This window comes from Dreissena polymorpha, chromosome 11, assembly GCF_020536995.1.
Source record: "Dreissena polymorpha isolate Duluth1 chromosome 11, UMN_Dpol_1.0, whole genome shotgun sequence".
Lineage (NCBI taxonomy): Eukaryota > Metazoa > Mollusca > Bivalvia > Myida > Dreissenidae > Dreissena > Dreissena polymorpha.
In genome coordinates this window covers 758,781-781,183 of record NC_068365.1, presented here as the reverse complement: position 1 = coordinate 781,183, position 22,403 = coordinate 758,781, and the positions used below count along the sequence as shown (strand labels likewise).

Genomic DNA, 22,403 nt, shown 5'->3' with positions numbered 1-22,403 from the left:
ATTGAGACAGTTTTGTTTTTTCTCGCCGCGACTTAGCTTCAAGATTTTCAGAGATTTTCAGAGATATCATTGAGAAACAATGTTCTCATGGTGTGCTAAGGTGAGCTGAAAAAGAGAGATGCATGCTAAAGAATAAATTAAAGTATAGACCAAGCATAATATGTGCAATACAAATCAAGGATATATATTGTTATATTTTAGTCTTAACATAAACCATCTACAACTTGGAATTAATATCCAAGTTCTGGGGAAACTGGGCTTAATGCATGTGCGTTAAGTGTCGTCCCAGATAAGCTTGTGCAGTTCACACTGGCTAGTCAGGGACGACTTTTTCACCCTAAACTGGATTTTCGCGTATAATAGACTACTTGCTTCTATTCCCCATGATTAGCCTCCGCGGACTGCACATCTGGGACGATACGTTAGACACATTCATTAAACCCAGTTTTCCAAGAACGAGGTTCGCATGTTAACCCTTTGCATGCTGGGAAATTTGTCGTTTGCTAAAATGTTGTCTGCTGAATTTCTAAAATTAGCATTTCCTTATATTTTTTTCAACAAATACTATCAGAATAGCAAACATCCTGATGAGACGCCACGTTCTGTGGTGTCTCATCTGGATCCAAACTGTTTGCAAAGGCCTTCGGTTCCAGCACTGGAAGGGTTAAACGAGGTATCTTGAAGTTGCATTCTACTAACGGTTTCATTGACATGTTGGTCTTTGGTCGGAATTAAATTAAAAACGACTTAAAACATTTCCAGAGTATGGCATCTACGGGACAAGCACGTGTAAAAAGAAGAAACACGTTTAAAGTCACATGTTATGTGTTGATTGGTTAATTAAAACTGCATTGCAAAACGTGAAAAATCATCAACATCATTGAATAAATATATTTATGCAACACAACACTTTGGATCGCGGGAAACAATTACAATTCATTTTGTAGTCGTGTTTTAAACAGTAAAATTACAAATCACATTTGTACCAGAACTGCATCCACCGTAAATCTCTGGTTCTTGTTGGCACATGATCCCGTGCAGCCCTTTGGATGCAGCGACGATAATGCACTTCATATAAATTTACCTGTTTCCATTTACGTAACACGTAATACTTTGGCAGTGAAATAAAAAAATAACAGAACAGTACAGTAAAAATCCACATATTAGATCAGTAACTGTCAGTCACATGACTTTGAAAGTCGATCTTCCAAATAAGGTAATACAAAGACAGTATTACACGCGCTGAAGGCCTTGTAACACAATGTTTGATGAGATCCCTACGCGGCTTGCTATCGTCAGCAGACCATACAGCACTGCCCCGGCATTTTCTTGGGGAACGGGCAGTTAGGGGTCGGGCAGGGAACGGTCTTGCATCGAGTCTTTCCCATCTGAAAGCATATACAAATACAATTTGAGCATCGCTTCAGGAAATTAAATCTTAATGCCATAATTTGCTTTTCGCTAAGAAGAGACTTCCTTAAATCGAAAAATACCATGACAACGGAAAGTGTCGTCCCTGGAGACCTGCTGCGGACTGCAGAGACTAATCTGGGGCGACACTTTAAGCATTAAGCCAGATGTTCCCAGAGCGACACTCATATATCACCGTATGTACTTCCTTAAATCAATAAATACCATAACAACGGAAAGTGTCGTCCCTGGAGACCTGATGCGGACTGCACAGGCTAATCTGGGATGACACTTTAAGCATTAAGCCCGATGTTCCCAGAGCGACACTCATATATCACCGTATGTACGTTTTCAAAGCATATGGTTTGCTTCCACCATCATTTTTTCCTGTTAAACTTTGCTGCGTTAAGGACTTTATCAGGTGCGTAATAAGGTTTTGGGATCGCATGTAATGGTCGTTATCATATACGACATTTTAAAAATGTAATCCCCTCAAAACATTCAGACAATAATAAAAGTAACCGCTAAGTTCTTAACAAATCAAAACAGTGTTATATGCTTTTCACTTGCTTTCTCCAAGGACAAATATAACTCTTTCAGTGCGGGAACCGAATTTTGAAGGCCTTTGCAAACAGTTTGGATCCAGATGAGACGCCACAGAACGTGGCGTCTCATCAGGATCCAAACTGTTTGCTATTCTGATAGTATTCTTTGAAAAAAAACCGAAGAAATTGCTAATTTTAGAAATTTAGCAGACAACATTTTAGCAGACGACAAATTTCCCAGCATGCAAAGGTTAATACATGTGCGTAAAGTATCATCACATAAAAGCATGTGCGGATTTCGACACTTTCCACTGTTATGTTTGATGTCGTATAAAAGAAGTCACTTCTTAACGAAAATCAAACTCAGGCGAAAAGTGTCGTGCCTGATTAACATATTCGGGACGCACACGCATTTAGCCCCGTTTTCCCAAAGTGAGGCTAAAATTCTTGACAAAATAGTGTTTGCTAAGGCCACGGTGGTGTAGTAGATATGGTGTCAAGATGTCGAGGCCGTCAATCTGGTCGTGTTCCGAATATAACCCCCATAGACATAAAACTGTGGTTATCTCAATAAACGCAGGGAATAAATAATTCTGCATTCATGATTTTTGTTTCGTTAAAAAGAAATATCTTCTTCTAAACAAAAATCAAGTCTAGGCGGAAAGTGTCGTCAATGAATAGCCTATGCGGACTACACAGGCTAATTTCCCCAGAACGTGGCTCATGTATGATTAGATTAACCCATTTATGCCTAGCGTCTAGAAAAAAATGCCTTGCCAAACAGCGTAGACCCAGATGAGACGCCGAATGATGCGGCGTCTCATCAGGGTCTGCGCTGTTTGCTTAAATGAATTTCTGTAAGAAATATTCTACATATAGAAATAAACATACTAGACATCCCTAAATTTGGAAATAAAGTGACCCAGTTTAGAAGAATGGGAGAGTCCAATTGGCATAAATGGGTTAAGTGCACAACCCACCTTGCAGCGACACACGGTGCAGTCATCCCGCGACCACTTATCCCCGTGCATGCGCTTCTCGCCGCTGTCCTCCATACAGAACATCTCCTTGGCAGCGTGCGACATCATCGTCGCCATCTGAACACAGAGGGAAATGAGAAATGTACATGCCGTACTTGAAATGAGCCTCGCTCTGGGAAAACCACCATTAATTAATGTGCGTAAAGTATAGTACCGGATTAATCTGTGAAGTCCGCACAGGCTAATCAGGGACGATAATTTCCGCGTTTGTGGTATTTATCGTTCACATGAAGTTTCTTCTTAACGAAAGTCAAGTTAAGGCGGAAAGTGTCGCCCCTGAGTAGCCTGTGCGGACTCCACAGGCTTATCTGTGATGACACTGTACGCACTTGTAATAAACCCCGTATTTCCAGAGCGAGGCACAATAAAATGCAATTTATAAACAATACTGATGACATTTCGGTAAACAAAAAGGGACTTTGAAAACTGTTTATTGTGTCGTGAAAACTGTCTCGTTAGGTCGAGAGGATAACAAAAAGTTTCGTCTGGATCAGACATAAGAACTTACCATAACTTAATAATGTTTTGACATAATCGATTTCATTTATATAAATATTAGTTGAAATCCTATAGTTAATCCCATGCACATTTCATAACTTATTTACTACAACTACTCATTTTCCCTCACCCAGGGACCGCTTTTGAAAATAATAAAAATACATATTTAAAAGACATTTTTATAAAAAACAAGAAAAACTGTTCAATCAAAACTTAAATACATATTTTGTTTATAAAATGGATTTTAACCTTCAAAATGCCTCTTCATCTCGAACACTAACAGAGTAATCAACTTAGGTAGGAATCTCGCATTAAGACATTGCGTGCCGCACAAGAACCGAACTTATTGCTGCCATTATTGCACGGTCTTTGCTCTTTGTTTCTTTATCCCATAGATGATTTATATTGGGCTTTATTTCCTCAAATACATCAAAGATATGCTTCAACCAATGCCCACGGTACACCTTAATACACAAAAGGTATCTCTAGATCCGAACTAGCAATGCATTCTAACAGAGCGGCATACGGGGTGTATAAGAATGTCAGGTACGGGTTCAAGTTATTAAGTGAAACATATAAATTAAGGTTCAATAAAAAAAAACATTACTGTTCCTCTTGAAACACTGAATGCTATTTGACGCTTACATTTTTCTTCATTTTTTTCATAGCATGCTCCATGTCATCTACAAGCGTCTCCATTTCACGCATGCGCAGTTTCATTTCCTGCATCTGAGTGTCCACCTCATGTTTGCTGTACACGCTCGACCGGAAGTCGCCCAGTGACGTCACTGTCTTGTGTTCACTTTCCGGTTTGTCACTCTGATACGAGAATCTGGTGGAGTCACGGCGTCGCCGGAAGTGGTTCGTAATCGACCGGAAATCCCCTGCTTTTCCACAATCTAAAAATACCATAGAGCTCATTAGGATCATTCATATGTCTGAATGTTTAAACGTTTGTTAAAGAATCAGTTGTTTGTTGATTACTTAACAATGATTAAATGAAATTACATAGTGCTTTCCATTTGAAATGTATACCGCGAGTAGATATTAATAATTAAAAATAAATTAAAGGATAAATTCAATATAAGATCCAAGATGTTGAATCTATTAAACAAAGTTAGGAAATCTTTCATCAACACAAGATATAGAACACAAAAAAACATATAACACGCAAATACTCCACAACAAAACACAAACACAAAAGAAAAGTGGTTTAAATAGGTAACATTTGATCTAAAATGCTTATCAAAACATTTCAGTCTAATTTACCTCATTTCATCGAAAGTCAAATCGAGTCATAGACAGTAAACTGACTTTATATCAAGTGTAGATCAGATATACAACATCTCACTTAACGAAGTGTTTTATTATAAAAATCAAACCAGAATTGTTGTTTTTCATAAATCGATTGAAGAAAGGCCTTGGCTAAAAGACAAATGAAACCCATTTCAAAGGTCGCCATGGCGTTGTGTTAATGGTGTCCGTCTAGCGTTTTGTAAATATTCCCCGTGCTCACAAAGTACTGGTTCAACTCACGCAATGGACTCGAGGGCGTTTTAATAATATGAAATGGAGCTTGAATAAATAAGTTTAAACTACAGCCGTTTACCCATGCAGCAGTCGCTCCACATCTTGAGATCGATCTGCGGTATATTCCGGCACGGCAGGTACTCATCACGTGACTTCACCATAGTAAATACGTCACGCTGAACATGCGTGACGTCATCGCCGCTGTCACAGATCACACGCGCCAGCGAAAACTGCTTGAGTTGGACGAGCTGGTCAGGGCTAAACACCATTGTGTTCTCATACCAGAATCTGGAGATTACATGAAAAAATCACGTACTATTAATTTGATGTTTTTTATCTTTTTTTCTTTATGCAGCGAAGTTTTAGTATTAATACAAAAGTACATATTAATATCTTTTAATATTATAAAAATGAAGTGTGCCTTTATAATACGTGTATGGGTCATTTGGTAAAACTAGTACTGAAAATGATATATGTATAATAACTTTGATAATAGAAGTACTGTTCAAACATATGAGCCACGTTCTTGGGTCAGGTCTTAATTCCTGTTTGTAAAGTGTCGTCCTAGATTAGCCTGTGCAGACCGCTCATGCTAATCAGGGACGACCCTTTCCACATATACTTGATTTCCGTTTAGAAAACACGTCCTAACATTTAAAAATATATAAACGCGGAAAGTGTCGTCCATGATTAGCTCTCTTGGAGTGAACAAGCTCATCTGGCACGACGCTTAACGCACATCCATTAAACCGAGTTTTTCCAAAACGCCGTTCAATCATTTATTTCGGTAAATGAATAGTTATGGATCCGTAGTCTGCGAAGTAAAGATGGCGGGTTTCTACACTACTTTGTTCAGAAAGTTCCTCTCATCCGCATTAATCGCAACTCTATACACCGACATGTCAAGCTAATTCGTCTCTGTTGCTCAGTTGGTAGGATTGTATCCCTGGTACTCCCCGAGTGACTGAACGTCTGTATATCATAACGTGCCACAATTGGCACAAAGTACGCTCACAGACCCACCTATCTCCGTCCCTGAGGCGCCGAAACTGGTCGACGAGTATGTGTCTGAACGTTGGCCCCACTTTGGCCCCGGGCAGGGTTGTCTCGGCCATCCCACCAACAAACAGGTCGATATTCTCTGCAATTGATCAAGAAAGGTGTAACGCTAGCTGTGTGATAATGGGATTTAATGCATGTGCGCAAAGGGTCGTCCCAGATAAGCATGCAAAGTTCGCATAGGCTTATCAAGGGCGACACTTTACGCCTAAACAGAATATTTGTTAAGAAAAGACTGCGCCGGCCAGTCTGGAATGTCTTTACGCACATTCGTTGAGCCAAGTTTCACCCCCTGTACGTCGATAATCCAAACTGAGTAGGATAATTCAAACTGAAGAAACAAATGGCGACAGAAATAAAGACTTCAGTCATTTATTTCTAAGAACACGTTTATTTATGTTTAGTTGTCACATGATAAACGTTTCTTTTTTATAAAATGTTATTTGCCGGATACAATGCGCTAATAAACCCATAACAATTAAAAACAATTACGTCAAAATAAAATGAATATGTTTGAAAATCTTGAAAAATTAAATGAAATTGTCGAAAGGTTAAGGCCAAAAACAATTGTAATCGAAGGTTTTTAATGTTTTAATGCTTGGACTTAAATGTATTTACCTTTCATGTATGTATGTAAAGCAAATGTATTGGCGTAAATGCTCGAAAACGCAATATATTCGTATTTGTTTGGGACAAAAATATACAAATTGGATAATGACCTAACTAGTGTATAAATAATTCCAAACTAACATCAAGAAGTCGATGGATAATGACCAAACTGCCAGATGTGTTTATGTCAGTTTGGATTTATCCATAAAGTTTAATACCCGTCCTGCAAACACATGATTTTAACACAGACACACACTAGGTGTTAAAAGGAAAATTTTAAAGGACATTCCTGATATAATATGGCATATCTCTGTTACAGTTTCGTTCGCTCTTTTGTCAATTAACGTGTAAATAATTCAACACATAGGTCGCATTTCATGTAAATTAGCATTTTTCGAAGACAAATTTATCGTTTTTTACTAGAAAACTATTTAAGCATTGCAAAATTCAAAACACCTGTGTGTGTCAGACATTCACTATCACATATGTAGAAAAATTACGTCATTGTAGTTACTAAATTAGCAGAAATGATAAAATAGTCATCTACCTTTCAGTTTCAGTTTCGGCCCACATTTTTTTCTTCAGTTTGAATTATCCAACTGAGTTTGGATTATCGACGTACAGGGGGTGAGTTTTCCCAGAACGAGACTCGATTGATCAGATAAGAACGAACTTACTGTAAAAACGGTATAAAATAAAGAGTGTTGCCTGAGGACAAAATGGTTATCGTTGTAACATTAATAGAGGTAAAATGTTGGAACTCTGCTCGGGGCCTGTCTTGGTCTGGGCGGAAACATACCTCGCCGCAAGTTAAATCAATTGGTACTGATTTCTTTCTTTCCAAGCGTCTGACGTATAGTCCCAGTATTTGGATCGGAAATACAGTTGTCATAGAGTAAAATATGTCTGGCCCTTAAAGGTACCGTCAACCACAACGACAAAGAAAATAAAAAATGTAAAATACCGTATTTTCTTTTACAATTATTATTTTATGTTGATAAAAATGTCACGCCTGGTATATTACATTACTTGAAAAAAGTTGTTAAGTTTTCAGTATATTCGGTAATAACTTTTACTGGCTACCGGTACCAGGTAACTACCGGTTAACGACCAGTTCACGCCAGTAGATTGATCATCATCATCACGTGGTAAACCCAGAAATGCAAATTTTGTATGCGTAGTGAATTGTATATATTTTATATATAAAATGATCAATCAATCTACTTGCGTTATTTATAGTGTGTATATCGTTATGTCACCTATTTTCGCGATGTACTTTCGATTTCACATCGCGAAATTGTATTTTCCCCGTCACTACGGACTGGCGTCCTTACTGCGTCCTTACGGCGACCCAGGTCGCAGTGAGGACGCCATAGACGCCGGAGGGACGCAGTAAGGACGCAGTAAGGACGCAAGAGGACGCAGTGAGGACGCCGAAAATTGCTCAGGACGCGAGCACGCGGCGACCACTTTGAACATGTTTAAAGAAGTCGCCGAAGTCCGGCGTTTTATGGCGTTATGTTAAGGACGTCGGAGGGACGCCGTAGAGACACAGTAGTCGTAGTAGGGACGTGGTAGGGTCGCTGTAAGGTCGCCATGGACGTCGTGTGGTCGCCGCTCAAACCCACAGAAAATGATAATTGACTGCAAGGCGACCGTACGACGACCTTATTGCGACATTAGTACGTCCTTTGTACGTCTATTGCGTCCTCAGAACGACTATGATCGCAATAAGAACGCAGTAAGAACGTCAAGGACGCCGCTCAGACGCCGAATGGTCGGCTTTGGTCGCCGTAAGGACGCGAAGAACGCCATAAACCAGGACACTGGTGTGACGCGAAGGCGAAAAAACAGCATTTTTACCGAAAAAGTCATTGGCGTCCTTACTAAGACAACCAGAAATTTCCAGAAACACAGTCTTAGGTCGCCGTAAGGACGCCAGTTCGGTGTGACGGGGCTATAACAATTTTTACTGAATATACTGAGAATATGAACTTTTTTCAAGTAATGTAATTGACCAGTCGTGATATTTTAATCAATATAAACTAATAATTGTAAAAAATACGGTATTTTACAACTTGTATTTTCTGCGTCGTCGTGGTTGACGGCACCTTTAATATAGAGTATGGCAACATAATAAACACACGCTTGATTGTTTAATAGCGGCTCATTTCTATCAAACTTTACTTTAAAACCTAAAAATCTGAGAAACAATACATAGAACAAACAAAAAGCAAAACTGTCCCCAAAACGGCTGGTTGTAATTTAATCGATTAGTTTTGTTTATGATGGAACGTACCCACGTTGCCATATATGAGCTCTAGGTTAGCGCGTGTTTCGCGGTCCTGGATTTCGTTTCTAAGCTCCTCGAATCTCGTTGCTACGGTGAGATTAAACAACTTCCGGTATTCTGTGTATGATGGAAGACCGTGATCTCGGCCTCGTTGAATGTTCAGTGAAGCGAGATCCTGACCTGAAGTGAAATCAAATGAAACTCAAATTCCTACTTTTATACACGTACTTGTTTTATGAAATAAAATTCTTCTTTAACATCAATAAAATAAAATAAACTTATTTTAATGTCTGAACGCCAAAAAGGTATACATGTCTTCGCTAAAAAAAAATCAATACCTTAATTGTGTTGCGTTAGATTATCTCCAATACAAAATCACGTGATGCATGTTATACTAAGTGTATGATAAATTTATGATTGCAAAATCAGTTTACAGCACAAAGCAGTTAGAAAGCAAAGTAAGGAGGATATTTCCAGCACAGACCTTAACCAATTTATGCCAAGCGTCTAGAAAAAAGGCCTTGGCAAACAGCGTAGACCCGGATGAGACGCCGCATGATGCGGCGTCTCATCAGGGTCTTCGCTGTTTGCTTAAAGGGATTTCTGTAAGAAATATTCTAAATATAGAAAAAAGTATACTAGACATCCCTAATTTAGGAAATAAATTGATCCAATTTAGAAGGATGTGAGGGTCCACTGGGCATAAATGGGTTAATACAGCAAAGTAAATAAGCCTCGCTCATGGGAAACATAGTTCTATGCATGTACGTGAAGTGTCATCCCAGATGAGCCTGTGCAGTCCACACAGGCTAATCAGGGACATCACATTCCGTTTAAAGAAAGTGTTTCCAGTTAAGGCGGAAAGTATCGTCCCAGATCAGGCAATGCGGACTGCACAGGCTAGTCTGGGACGACTCTGATCACGTGCATTACCCTCGATGTTCCCAGAGCGCGGCTTAACTCTTTCAGTGCTGGAATCGAATTTTGCAGACCTTTGCAAACAGTTTGGATCCAGATGAGACGCCACAGAACGTATCGTCCCATCAGGATCCAAACTGTTTGTTATTCTGATAGTATTCTTTGAAAAAAATCGAAGAAACTGCTGATTTTAGAAATTCAGCAGACAACATTTTAGCAGACGAGAAATTTCCCAGCATGCAAAGGGTTTATGCATACCAATCTTGTTGGCCAGTGCAAACAGCCTCTCTGTGAGCTCGCTGTTCATGATTTCACTGGGCATCTTCTTCTTGGCGCCCTGAGCGAATAACCCTCTGAGGACTGGGTCGACACCGCCTTCCTCCACCACGCGCCAAGGCGTGAAGAACGCATGATGTAGCGGCAGGTTTCCTTCCGGTACTTGCTGGAAGGAAGAGTTCAACCGGAACAGGATAGGTTGTATCAACGAATGACCGAAGCGCATTGCAGCAGTTGTGAACTCGTTCGTGACCGACGAGTCTACTGTAGGGTTGTATCCCTGGTACTCCCCTAGCATTTTCATACCTTCAGGTCCAATAATCCTTGGCAGCCATGCGGTGTATGTAATATGCTGCATCATGCCGCCGATAATTTTACGAGCCTCATGGTACAGCATGTTTCCGTCCCAGTGCGGGTTGATTTCACGCAACTCGTCTGCTATCCGGTTATGCTCGCGCATCCAAAGCGTGTGCATGACTGTAAGCGCCAGTTGCTCATTAACGCGCGAATCGCCGGCCAGGAAGCAAGGAATGTAGCGTTTACTGCTCTCAATCTGACAGTCAGTGGCACCTAGGATTCCGTGGAAGTCGTACGGAAGGAGCCTCTTGCCCTGCTGGGACAGCGATCCCACCAACAGGTGACCGTGTTCGTGGTTGAGGTCCCGCAAGCGCTCCGCCATGTTGTCGTCACTTCCGTACACCGTGCTGCCATCGATGTATGACGTCAGAGCGTTCAATTGCTGACGGTGGGAAAACGTCTTGAAGAATATGGAGGTAGTTCCGGTGTTACAGGTTGCGCTGCTGCGGTGGAATCCCAGACACGACTGACCTTGAACTCGCTGATCGCTAGCTGGGACGGGGATGGGGAAGCAGGGGTAGCTGTTCGTGCAGGTCTCGTTACAGCGGCGCCCGTCGTTGAAGACGTGCTGGCTGACGGACTGCGGGGTCAGACCGATGTCGTGGTCAACGAACTGACCCCACTGCATGACCATGTGCGTGTCGTGATCGTCGGTGGTGGTCAACTCGGTGGAAAGGATGACTGAGGACACGAGGCGGGGACTCGGCAGGTGAACGCCGTGGTAAAGACGACCTCGGGTCCAACCTACGTGGTGGAATGTAGAATATTAGCAACGTTTACGCTTAAATAATACGGTAATATCATTATTATTCGTTTAAAAATATGTTTCGTTGATTTCGTGTATCGACCGATCCACGAATTTAACATCGGAACTCATAGGAAAATGATCGACGCAACTTCATCGCTTTTTCAGGAATCCGCGAATTCACGTGTCCACGAAAAAGTCTTTAAAACACAGGAAATTTCATACCAACGAATGTAAATGATTTTACAATATGTGTACAATTATAGCGATTTGTTATGTCAATTAATGAATTAATTGCATTTTCCAATATCAATATGACACTTAATCCGTTTATATAGACGTATTACACAATTTTTGTCGTGTTTTTAACTTTTTACCAATTTAAGCTGACGTAGCAATACCAACGCAACAATAAGCTGACAATGTAAAATATCTTTGACATCTTTATTGCACTTTTTATAGCAAGGTCATGTTCAACAAAGTATGTTCTGGCAAGCGTATGTAAAAACAGTTGGGCTATAGTAAGGGTGACTCTTGTGTTGCTGTTTGTCTTTGCAATATACTGTCATATAAATATCAATAAGCGATCAGACAAAGAAAAACTGTTTTAAGGAAACACTTTATTTCATTGACTGTGATCACATCCAAGACCATTTGAAATTATAAATATAACCACCCATCCTTGAGAGAAATGAATCCATTCTCGTATTCTGGGGGTAGCAGCCTTAAATAATATTCAACATAACCCCCTACCCTATGGCGAGTGGAACTCAATCTCGTAATCCGGGGGTAGAAGCCTTAACAAATACTTAAATACGACCCCTTCCCTTGGACGAGCTGCATCCAATCTTGTATTCTTGGGTAGCAGCTCTTGAGAGCGGAGTTCTATTATAAACACCTACCTTTAGGCGAGTTGAACCCATTCTCTTATTCGGGGGGTAAAATCCTTACACAATATCTCATATAACCACTTACCTTTGGGTGAGTTGAAACCATTCTTGTATTCCGGGGGTAGCAGCCTTCAAATATGTTCAACATAACCCCTTACCTTTGGGTGAGTTGAAGCCATTCTCGTATTCCGGGGGTAGCAGCCTCTGCAGCGCGGAGTTGGACGAGCCCCAACTCGGAGACTGCAGGTTGTTGCATGTGCCGTCCAGGGTGCGGTACTTCTTGTGGAAGCACATGTTCGTGCAGCGCTGGGGGAACGTGCGCCGGAAGCAGCCAGACATGTTGGCAATAAGCGCCAGGTGGGCGGGGGAGACAATCTCTTGGTAAGACAACTCTGCAAGGGTCATCGAGAAAAGAGTACTTGAAACGTGGCTAATTGCATGTGCGTAAAGTGTTATCCCAGATAAACATGTGTGATGAATAAAAGAAGACGATGATGATTTTGGGATTTGGAAATGGTAATTACAATTATTCAATCGCTTTAAAGAAGGCATTTCTTATAAATATTTATACTTAAAATTATATAGTATACTTTTACAAAATACTTTCCAGCAGAAACTTTACTAAATAATCGTCGCTTCAACTACACAAAAAGAATTAACGATCCCGAGCGAAGTAGACAACTAAAACTGTTCTCAAAAAAAAACAAACAATTCAACATAATACGAATTTCTTTGATATAATGTTAATGCCCTTTAAGAGAAATGTATTCCCAGTCGAGTTTAATAATAAGGTAGTGTTGTTTTCCGCCTTGACTTGATTTTCGTTTAGAAGAGATTTCGTTTAAGGAAACATTCCATTAAAGAGAAAAGTGTCGTCCAGGGGACCGTTTCAATAAACATCGTAGTACACATTTACGATACGATACATTTTTCGAAGGTACATATTTGCTTAAGTCCATATCATGTGATTATAAAATTTCAGTACTTAATTAACTACATTGGCATCTCAAGGCGAGCTAGTTCGTCTACTTATAAAGATTACAAAATTCTCTCGTAAGTTAACATTGTCGTACGATTTTTTATGAAACGGCCCCCAGGATGCCTATGCGGACTGCTAGGGATAATCTGGGACTATATTTTACGCATATGCATAACACCCCGTTTTCCCAAAGCGAATAATTGGCAGGTATCATGTAAGAAAGGTGAACCACATGATAAATAAAGGGACTCATACCATGTCCGGTGAGGTTGTACTGATGACCCTCGGCAACGTGTTTGTATATCAATTCCAGCGTCTCCTCAAATATCTCTTCTGCGCGCGCAAGCTCCAGTGATTCCGCGGAGGGATATCGGAACAAAGTCATTAGGTCCTGGACGTTGTGCGTCCGTCCGCGCTGGAATAGTTCGCTCCTGGTGATATTTATGGCGGCGTTTACACGTTCCGTCGCCGTCTGTATTGCGTTGTTGACAAACTGGTCTCCAGGCCTGACCACGGCGGCTGCAAGAGTAAATGGTAAATACATGGGTTTATAGTTTTATTATGATACAAGACTCATCTTCAATCGACTTTGACATTTACTGGGATATCAGTCGTCCGTTTACATTACCGTGCGCTTATGCACTGTCTTTTGCGAAAAGAATTGAAATTGTAAATCCTTCCTACATATAAACATACATATCTATACTACAGAAATAAAATTAATAATAATTGAAGATTGTTTTAAGACTAGAAGACTGTTATCGGCGGTTGACCTTACAGAATGCGTTGACTTTTATTTCCTTGACCTTACATAATGCGTTGACATGTATTTCCTTTGCGCGAAATAGTATAAGACTTCTTCTCTGATCATTTAACCCTTTGCATGCTGGGAAATTTGTCATCTGCTAAAATGTCGTCTGCTGAATTTTCTAAAATAAGCATTTTCTTCGATTTTTTTTTCAAAGAATACTATCAGAATAGCAAACAGTTTGGATCCTGATGAGACGCCACGTTCTGTGGCGTCTCATCTGGATCCAAACTGTTTGCAAAGGCCTTCAAAATTCGGTTCCCGCACTGAAAGGGTTAAGTCGCGTTAGATATGTCCGCCCAGGCAAATCAGGGACGACACTTTCCGCTTTTATGGAATATTTAAAGAATAATCTAGAAATGGCGAAAAGTGTCGTCTCTGCTTAGTCTGAGCAGACCGCATATGCTAATACGGGACGACATTGTACGCACATACATTTAGCCCTGTTTTCCAGGAACGCAGCTCAATTTGTTGTACAATGTCTCCTCTAAGATGGGATAACTTACTCGTCACTCGCAGGCGGACTGCATGACGTGCGAAACCCAGAGTGTTCTCGGCAAAACACTCGTACAGCCCCTCGTCACTCTGAATGGCGCGCCGGATCGTCAGCTGAATCCCCTCGGAGTGGTACTTCCGGCCGTTACGCAATGTGACCCCATCTTTAATCCACCGGAATATTGGCGCCGGCTGTCCGTCCGCCGCGCAGTCCACTTGAACGTCGGTTCCCTCCTCCACTTCGATCTCGTCCACCCTCCGTTGGTTGAATGTCGGCGCCGCTGAAATGGCGAATACACGAGACTTCCGTTTAACAGACGCGCTGGATGACAGATAATGATGTTATTGTGAACTATAGTAATTGTAAACCCAAAACCATATATTTGTCCCATGCGTAAAATGCCATAAGCCTCGTTCTATGGAAACTAGGCTTAATGAATTTGCGTTAAGTTTCGTGCCAAATCAGCATGAGCAGTCCGCACGGGTTATTCATGGATGAGTTGTTACCGCCAATACTAGAATTTCTTTTTCAATACATTTCCTTTAAACGAAAAATTTCATAAGAGTGAGAGTGTTGACCCTAATGTGCATTTTCCGACTACAAAGCCAAATCAAAGTTGACACGGTAAGCACATGCATTATCGTTTTTCAGAACGAGGTTCCATTTGACGCAAGTATCATATGCCATAATCTAGTAACTCGAAAATCGGTCGACTGATTGATTGGTTATGCGAGTGAAAACGTGAGTGATGTGCTAAGTGAGTTAGACCTTTTTGTTGACATATTCATGCATTAGATTTATTGTTTTGTTGTTTACTTATTTACTTAGTAACGTACAGACTTATTTATTGTTTAAGTTAACTTATCGATGTATTCGCTACCAAGGTATATTGTTAAAATCATTCATAATATAATTGCGACAATAATTTTCGTTTATTTCGTGGGTAGATCGATCCCGGATTAGCCTGTGCATTCGATCCACAAATTTACACAAACACGTCGGAAAATGAACGACGCAAATTCCTTTATTTCCAAAATCAAAAATTCACGAATTAACGAAAACACATTATTTAATATACAACGACATTTCATGAGCGAGAATATAAATGATTTTACAGAATCTCCACCATGCCCACTCACTCTGCGAGGAGACTTGGAGCTCCGCCTGTGCCTCCATCCGGCCGGCGGCGCTCTCCGCCCGACACACGTACACGTCCCTGTCCGCCGCCTCCACCCGCGATATCCGCAGAGTGCGACCGGAGTCCAGGATCGTGAAGCGGCCATTGTTAGGGATAGGGTCGTCTGTAAGACATTGAGGATAACGTTAGATAAAAGACACAGTCAATATGAACATGTCCTTCATTTTGAAGTAAAATAATGACAAACATCAGTGACACAAATCTCTGTTTGATCACTCTGCAGGACAGCTTCTATATTTAGAGATTCTTAATATTAAAAAAGCAGTGTGATAACCAAGAATAACACGAATCCACGAAGCTCTGTATTGTCACTTATAATTGCGCCTGCATTTTCAGTGAATAAATTTCAGAACTCCCACAAATATTTGTGATGAAAAAGCACACAATTAAAAGCGGTTCTCACTTTCTGCGAACTACTAGTAATTGTCAACGGCACAGATTGAAATGTCACGACACAGATGGTAATATCCATAACACATAATGTATTGTCAAATACTAAGATTCTAATGCCAACTACACATATTGTGATGATAACAACACAGCCTTTAATGAGAATGACACAGCTTTGAATGCATTTAAAACGCTAAAATCATAACAAACGTAAAGTCATTAACATCATTTTAAAATGGCGGTATAACAGAACGGCAGGCCACGTTACGTACTGTTCTTGTACCAGGAGATGAGCGGAGTGGGTTCTCCCATGGCGTCACACTGGAACACCGCCGTGCCGTCCTCGCCCGTCACAACGTCCACCGGCCGCAGCACGAAGGAGGGCGGGACTGAAATGCGAACATGAGTTGTACATGTAAAACATTGGACTTATTTTGATTACACACCACCAGCGCATAACAAAATACTAGACAAAGATGTTCATTATGGTAATATAGTAAACATCAAACTGTATGTAATTTAGTTATCAAAACTACACAAAAAATCGTGCCCATCACAATATTATGTTAACTAAAAAACGCCCTTATGATTATATATCCGCGCGCGCGCGCCACACCTTGCACATGGAGCCCCGCGGTAGCGGTGACGACACCCAGGCTGTTCTCGGCCCGACACCGGTACTCCCCGCGGTCTTCGTCGCTCACCGACACAATGTGCAGACCGCCCCCGACCAGGCTCACACGTGACGTCACGCGCACCTGCCGTCCATTCAGCGTCCACGTGATTTCTGGTTGAGGAAAACCGGAAGCGGAACAGGGCAGATCCACGTTGTCGCCTTGAGCGGCATGGATGTCCGAGGGCCGGGTCAGGAATGTGGGTGCCACTGAAATTTTACTGGAAGGTCAATGTCCCCTTTCGGTCGCATTTGCAGAAAATAATACTAATAATCGATTTTATGGAATGGACTGCACAGGCTAATCTGGGAAGACACTCTACGCACATGCATTAAGCCCCGTTTCGCCATAGCGATTCTCAAATTTTATATTTTTATTTGGAAGCAATACCGTGAGGCGCTACTTGTCTCTGTCTTTCTTCGTGACGACGTGTCTGGGAATCTGGACGGTTAGCCACTTCCGGCTGCTGCTGGTTACTGGATACCCTGTTGGCCGGACTGTCGCGGTCGCGGTTGTCATCCGTGGTGATCCGGGGCACTTCTTCGGGATAAATAAAAAAATCATTGTTGTATTGCAGGTGTCATATACACGAAGAAACTTGTGTATTCTTACCTTATCCCAAAATATGGGAATGACATACGCTGTATTGTTTCATATAATACTAAGCAGTTGCAACCTTCTTAACTGTAATAAACAACCGAATATAATTAAAATATACGCAAGAATTAGGAAAAAACATGTATCAAATGGATTCGTTATATGGAAAACAATTGTATTTTTTAATTAGGCATTTGTACGCAAAAAAAAATCAATGCAGGAAACATTTACCTAAATTCACTTTCATCAATGTCGGATTAAGGGCGTCTACTTTTTATCATGCGATACAAGTATTTACATAAAATAATAGAATATGCCCAATTTGTGATTCTGAATTTAAAACTATGTCATAAGCGTATTCAAACACATGAAACTTAATTTGTTGTAAGAATGAATGTTTGGTAAAACTTGACATTTTTGTTGCACTTAAAAACCATGCATCCAAATACCTTGTAGCCACATTCATGGTACCAACAATGGAGACAATTCCATAAAAACGGAAAGTTTCGTCCCTGGTAAGCCTAAGCGGACTACACTGGCTAGTCTGGGATGACACTTTACGCACATACATTAAGCCAAGATTTCCCAGAATGCCTTCGCCGCAGGTTCTACCTTGAGGGACCCTGTTATCAAGAGTGCCGCGACCCAGATTTATATCACGTGATCCTGCCGCCACGTTCTGCGTGGATGCGGGCTGCGTTATGCAGTTGAAGTCTGCTAAGGGAACATCCGCTAAGTCGCGCCCCTGCACATGCGCGGGCTGACTGCAAGTTGCGGTTGCCTGGACCTCGGACTGACCTCCCTGCACGGTCTCCGCGAGCCATCGCAGCTCGCAGTCGCATATGAGTGGGTTGGAATCGAGACGCCTGCAACAAATATTTGGGTCAGAAAACAGCGTTTTATACATATGCGTAAAGTGTCGTCCCAGCTAACCAGGCACGACACTTTCCGCTCTTATTGTATCAGTTAAAGAAAAATCGGGTTTAAGCGGAGCGTTTCTTCCCGGGTTAGCCAGTGCGGAAAGCACAGGCTAATATGAGACAAAATTTTACGCATATGCATTTGGCCCCGTTTTCCAAAAGCAATGACTTACGATTCCGAACAATGTACTTATCCTTATTCGCTTTATTTGGGGTCATAATAAGGCGCTCATTGCCGACGAAAATGTCATGGGAGATAATCATATTTTCTTTGCAACCTTCCTTACGCTTACGTAATTGCCCCCCTTCAATTATAGTTCTTTGAGTGAGCATGTCGTTTACAGGCAAACATGACGGATTTAACAAAATTTAACCCATTTATGCCTAGTGGACTCTCCCATCCTTCTTAATTGGCTCAATTTATTTTCAAAATTAGGGATGCCATCTAGTATATTTATTTTTATATTTAGACAATTTCTTACAGAAATTCATTTAAGCAAACAGCGCAGACCTTGATGAGACGCCGCATCATGCGGCGTCTTATCTGGGTCTACGCAGTTTGCCAAGGCCTTTTTTTAGACGCTAGGCATAAATGGGTTAAACAAATGCGAATTAGAAATCACACAACTTAATACTAGACATGATTGTTAGCTAAATGTTCATTTAATCAATACTTTAAATGGAGGATGTTCGGTCAATCGCCACTCCATATTTCAAAAGTTTTTTATCGGCCCGTATACGTCGGATGTTCATTTCAACGGCACTGTCTATGTCGGATCTTTATTAACCCATTTATACCTAGTGACTCTCCCATCCTTCTAAATTGGATCAATTTATTTCCAAAGTTAGGGATTTCTAGTATACTTATTTCTATATTTAGAATATTTTCTTAAAGAAATTCCTTTAAGCAAACAGCGAAGACCCCTGATCATGCGGCGTCTCATCTGGGGTCTACGATGTTTGCCAAGGTCTTTTGTCTAGACGCTAGGCATAAATGGGTTAATCGGCATTTTACATGTCAGATGTTTAATTTAATCGGCTGTGTATTTGTCGAATACGATGGGTCTTTGAAAAGGTCACTTTGTCCTGTTTTATAAATCTGCTTGCTGATAAACCACGCACAACTATTTGTTGCAATAAGACGACGTAAAACAGATCGAGTTTCACATTTATTGTACGAAAGGACATCTGTCGAATAAATTGCTAACAAAGCAAAATTGTGAAAACTAGGCGACACTATTGAGTTCAATGGAATTCCGGAACGTGTCATAGCAAAGTAAACTTTTGTTTGTGTTTGCGTTTTTAAGCTTACTAATCGGTTGACAGAAAACCCATGATTGTGAGTGACACTTGTAAACTAATGGCTGGATTATTAACGGTGTTATAACTGGCTATTGTGCGGTCTCTTTATACAAAAAAAACTAATTATTGAAAATCATATCTCAATATTCGATTTCCCTTCAGTTTGACAGGAGAACTGGAAAATAACGAACGCACTTTCAAACTGCTCAAGATAATCATTTTTAGCCTCGTTTTTTGACAACTGGACCCAACGCACGTGCGTAAAGTGCCGTCCTATATTAGCCTGCGTATTCCGCATCTGCTTATCCGGGACGACACTTTCCGCCTTGACTGGATTTTCGTTTAGAAGAGCGGAAAATGTCGTCCCAGTTTAATCTGTGTGGACTTCATGGGCTATCTGGGGACAACACTTTCCGCACGTGACTAAAGCCCAGTTTTTCCCAGAACGAGGCCCTGATGAATATTTATCCGAAAACAAGTAAAAGTCAATTAAAATACTGCCATTTTGAAGACTTTGTGTCGTTTTTTAATTAATAAACTTTTCCATTAGACATTGTCCTCAAATAAAATAAAATTCAGACAAAGGAATCACTTATTTCTAAAAATTCCCCATATGTATTAGCAATTGAGGAAGCCCGATAATCGCAGACCGTATTGCTACAAAGATGTCCAACATTTGATTGTCGTTCAATAATCGAATAATCCTCCAAATAGATTTAAATATTCAGAAATGTGTCATTGCACTTAATACTCATAGATTATTTAAACGTTCGAATAACGTAAATCTCTTATTTTCAACCTGAAACGCATAAAGATACCAAAACGCGATTAAATTCATGCGTATCACATTCAATTACTTACCAGTATATAACTAAGCAGTATCAACGTAATGTAACTCACAATCTTCTTTAATCTTCTGTTCGCTTGAAATGTTGTTGATGAGATTCGCTCAATGTTGTTACCATGCAGAAACCTAAAATAAAGATGTTAACCCATTTATGCCTAGTTCCTGAAAAATGATATGCAACAGGCGTAGACCCAGAATGAGACGCCGCATAAGCGTCTCATCTGGGTCAACGCTGTTGTTTGAAGGAATTTTCTGAAGAATATTCTAAAATAGAAATAATATCCATAAGTTTGGAATACTTGATCCAATTTAGAAGGCGGGAAAGTCCACTAGGCATAAATGGGTTAATAAGCCTCGTTTTTGGAAAACGGGGCTTAATGCATGTAGGTAAAGTGTTATCACAGACAAATAGCCTGTGCAGTCCCGCATAAGCTTATCAGGACAACTATTAGTTTTTATGGATTTTATGGTTTAATGAACTCGTTTTAAACAAAAATCCATCAGGTGGACGTGTCGTCCCTTCTTAGCCAGTGCGGACTGCACCAATCTCATCTTTAACGAATACCTTTAAGATAGTGCTTATGAAGCCCATTTTCTCAAAACGAGGCACTATTTTGTCGTTGTTATCGCAAACGTGTAACGACAACCCTAACACTTTGTAGCATAGACTATAAAACATATTGCATCCATAATTGCATTCATAAGATCTTTGAGAAAATATTTCAATTTTAAACAATTAAGTCTTACCCTTACTTATCATCAAAATGTTTTAAACATACCAAGAGTACGCTTCGTCCCAACCGACATTAAAACCTATCCAACAGTAAAGTTCGTCATGTACTTGAATTAAAACATACCTAACGATACACTTCGTCACTAACTCGACATTTAATCAACACAACACTACAGTTCGTCATTTAACCTACCCAACAGCACAATTCGTCACTAACTCGACATTTAAACTATCCAACAATTAAGTTCGTCACTTACTCACTTTATCCAACCCAACAGTAAAGTTCGTCACTAACTAGACATTTAACTACCTAAAAGTACAGTTCGTCACTGATTGCATTGATCTACCTAACAATACAATTCGTTACTAACTCGACATTTGACCTATCCACAATTAATCGTCACTACTCGACATTTCAACTAACACAACATTAAGTTCGTCACTTACTCGACATTTAACCTACCTAAAATACAGTTCGCCACTTACTTGAAATTTAATCTACCTAACAATACAGACCTTCACTAACTTTACATTTAACCTATTAACAAAACAGTTCGTAACTTACTCGAAATGTAATATACCCAACATTTAAGTTCGTCACAAATCGACATTTGTCCTACCCACAGTACAAATCGTCACTAACTCGACAAATAACCTATCTAATATAACAGTTCGTCATTGACTCGACATTTAATCTACCCACAGTTAGTTCGTTTCTAACTCGACATTTAATCTGCCATACATTACAGTTCGTCAGTATCTAGGTTCAGTGCGTCCAAAACTCGGTATAGTTCGTCACTAACTCGGTACAGTTCGTCATAACTCGGTACAAAATTTTATAACTGACATTTATCTACCAAACAGTACAGTTCGGTACTAACTCGGTACAAATAGGAGAAACTTCTAAGATCCTTTTGAACAAGTCAATTATTTTTAAACTTGAAAACAATGTTGTTTTGCTGCTTCTTTTAACATAACACAATTAACTGACTTATTTAAGTGTTGACCCTAATTAAATCAAAACACTCACATACTTTTAAGGGAAATGTTTTTACTAAAGAGCTATACAAATATGCGCCTTTACCTATGTTACACAAGAATAACTTGTGTCTAACACGTTGATATTTTCCACATCAAACCAGACTATAGGTAAAGGAATTGTTATTCCCTTCATTAATTCAAATTTCTCTGTTTATTTCATTGAAGCCAATCAAGATGTGACTAAGGTTGTACCACAAACTGGGCAATCGCCACGTTGGTCCTGCATTAATAACGTATCGGGAAATTCC

General features: G+C 40.3%; 1 protein-coding gene across 1 annotated transcript; it reads right to left on the bottom strand.

Annotated features, from left to right (window-relative positions):
* Positions 1-590: 590 nt before the first annotated feature.
* Positions 591-18,496, bottom strand: LOC127851119 (peroxidasin homolog). The gene is made up of 16 exons (XM_052384679.1): positions 18,423-18,496; positions 17,925-18,178; positions 17,106-17,255; positions 16,658-16,924; positions 16,314-16,430; positions 15,593-15,754; positions 14,464-14,733; positions 13,405-13,668; positions 12,329-12,562; positions 10,161-11,279; positions 8,991-9,164; positions 6,047-6,164; positions 5,103-5,311; positions 4,139-4,392; positions 2,936-3,052; positions 591-1,388 (listed from the first exon to the last, which is right to left on the bottom strand). The coding sequence occupies exons 1-16, from the start codon at positions 18,494-18,496 to the stop codon at positions 1,296-1,298; spliced, it is 3,876 nt and encodes a 1,291-aa protein (XP_052240639.1). The 3' UTR covers positions 591-1,295.
* Positions 18,497-22,403: the final 3,907 nt, after the last annotated feature.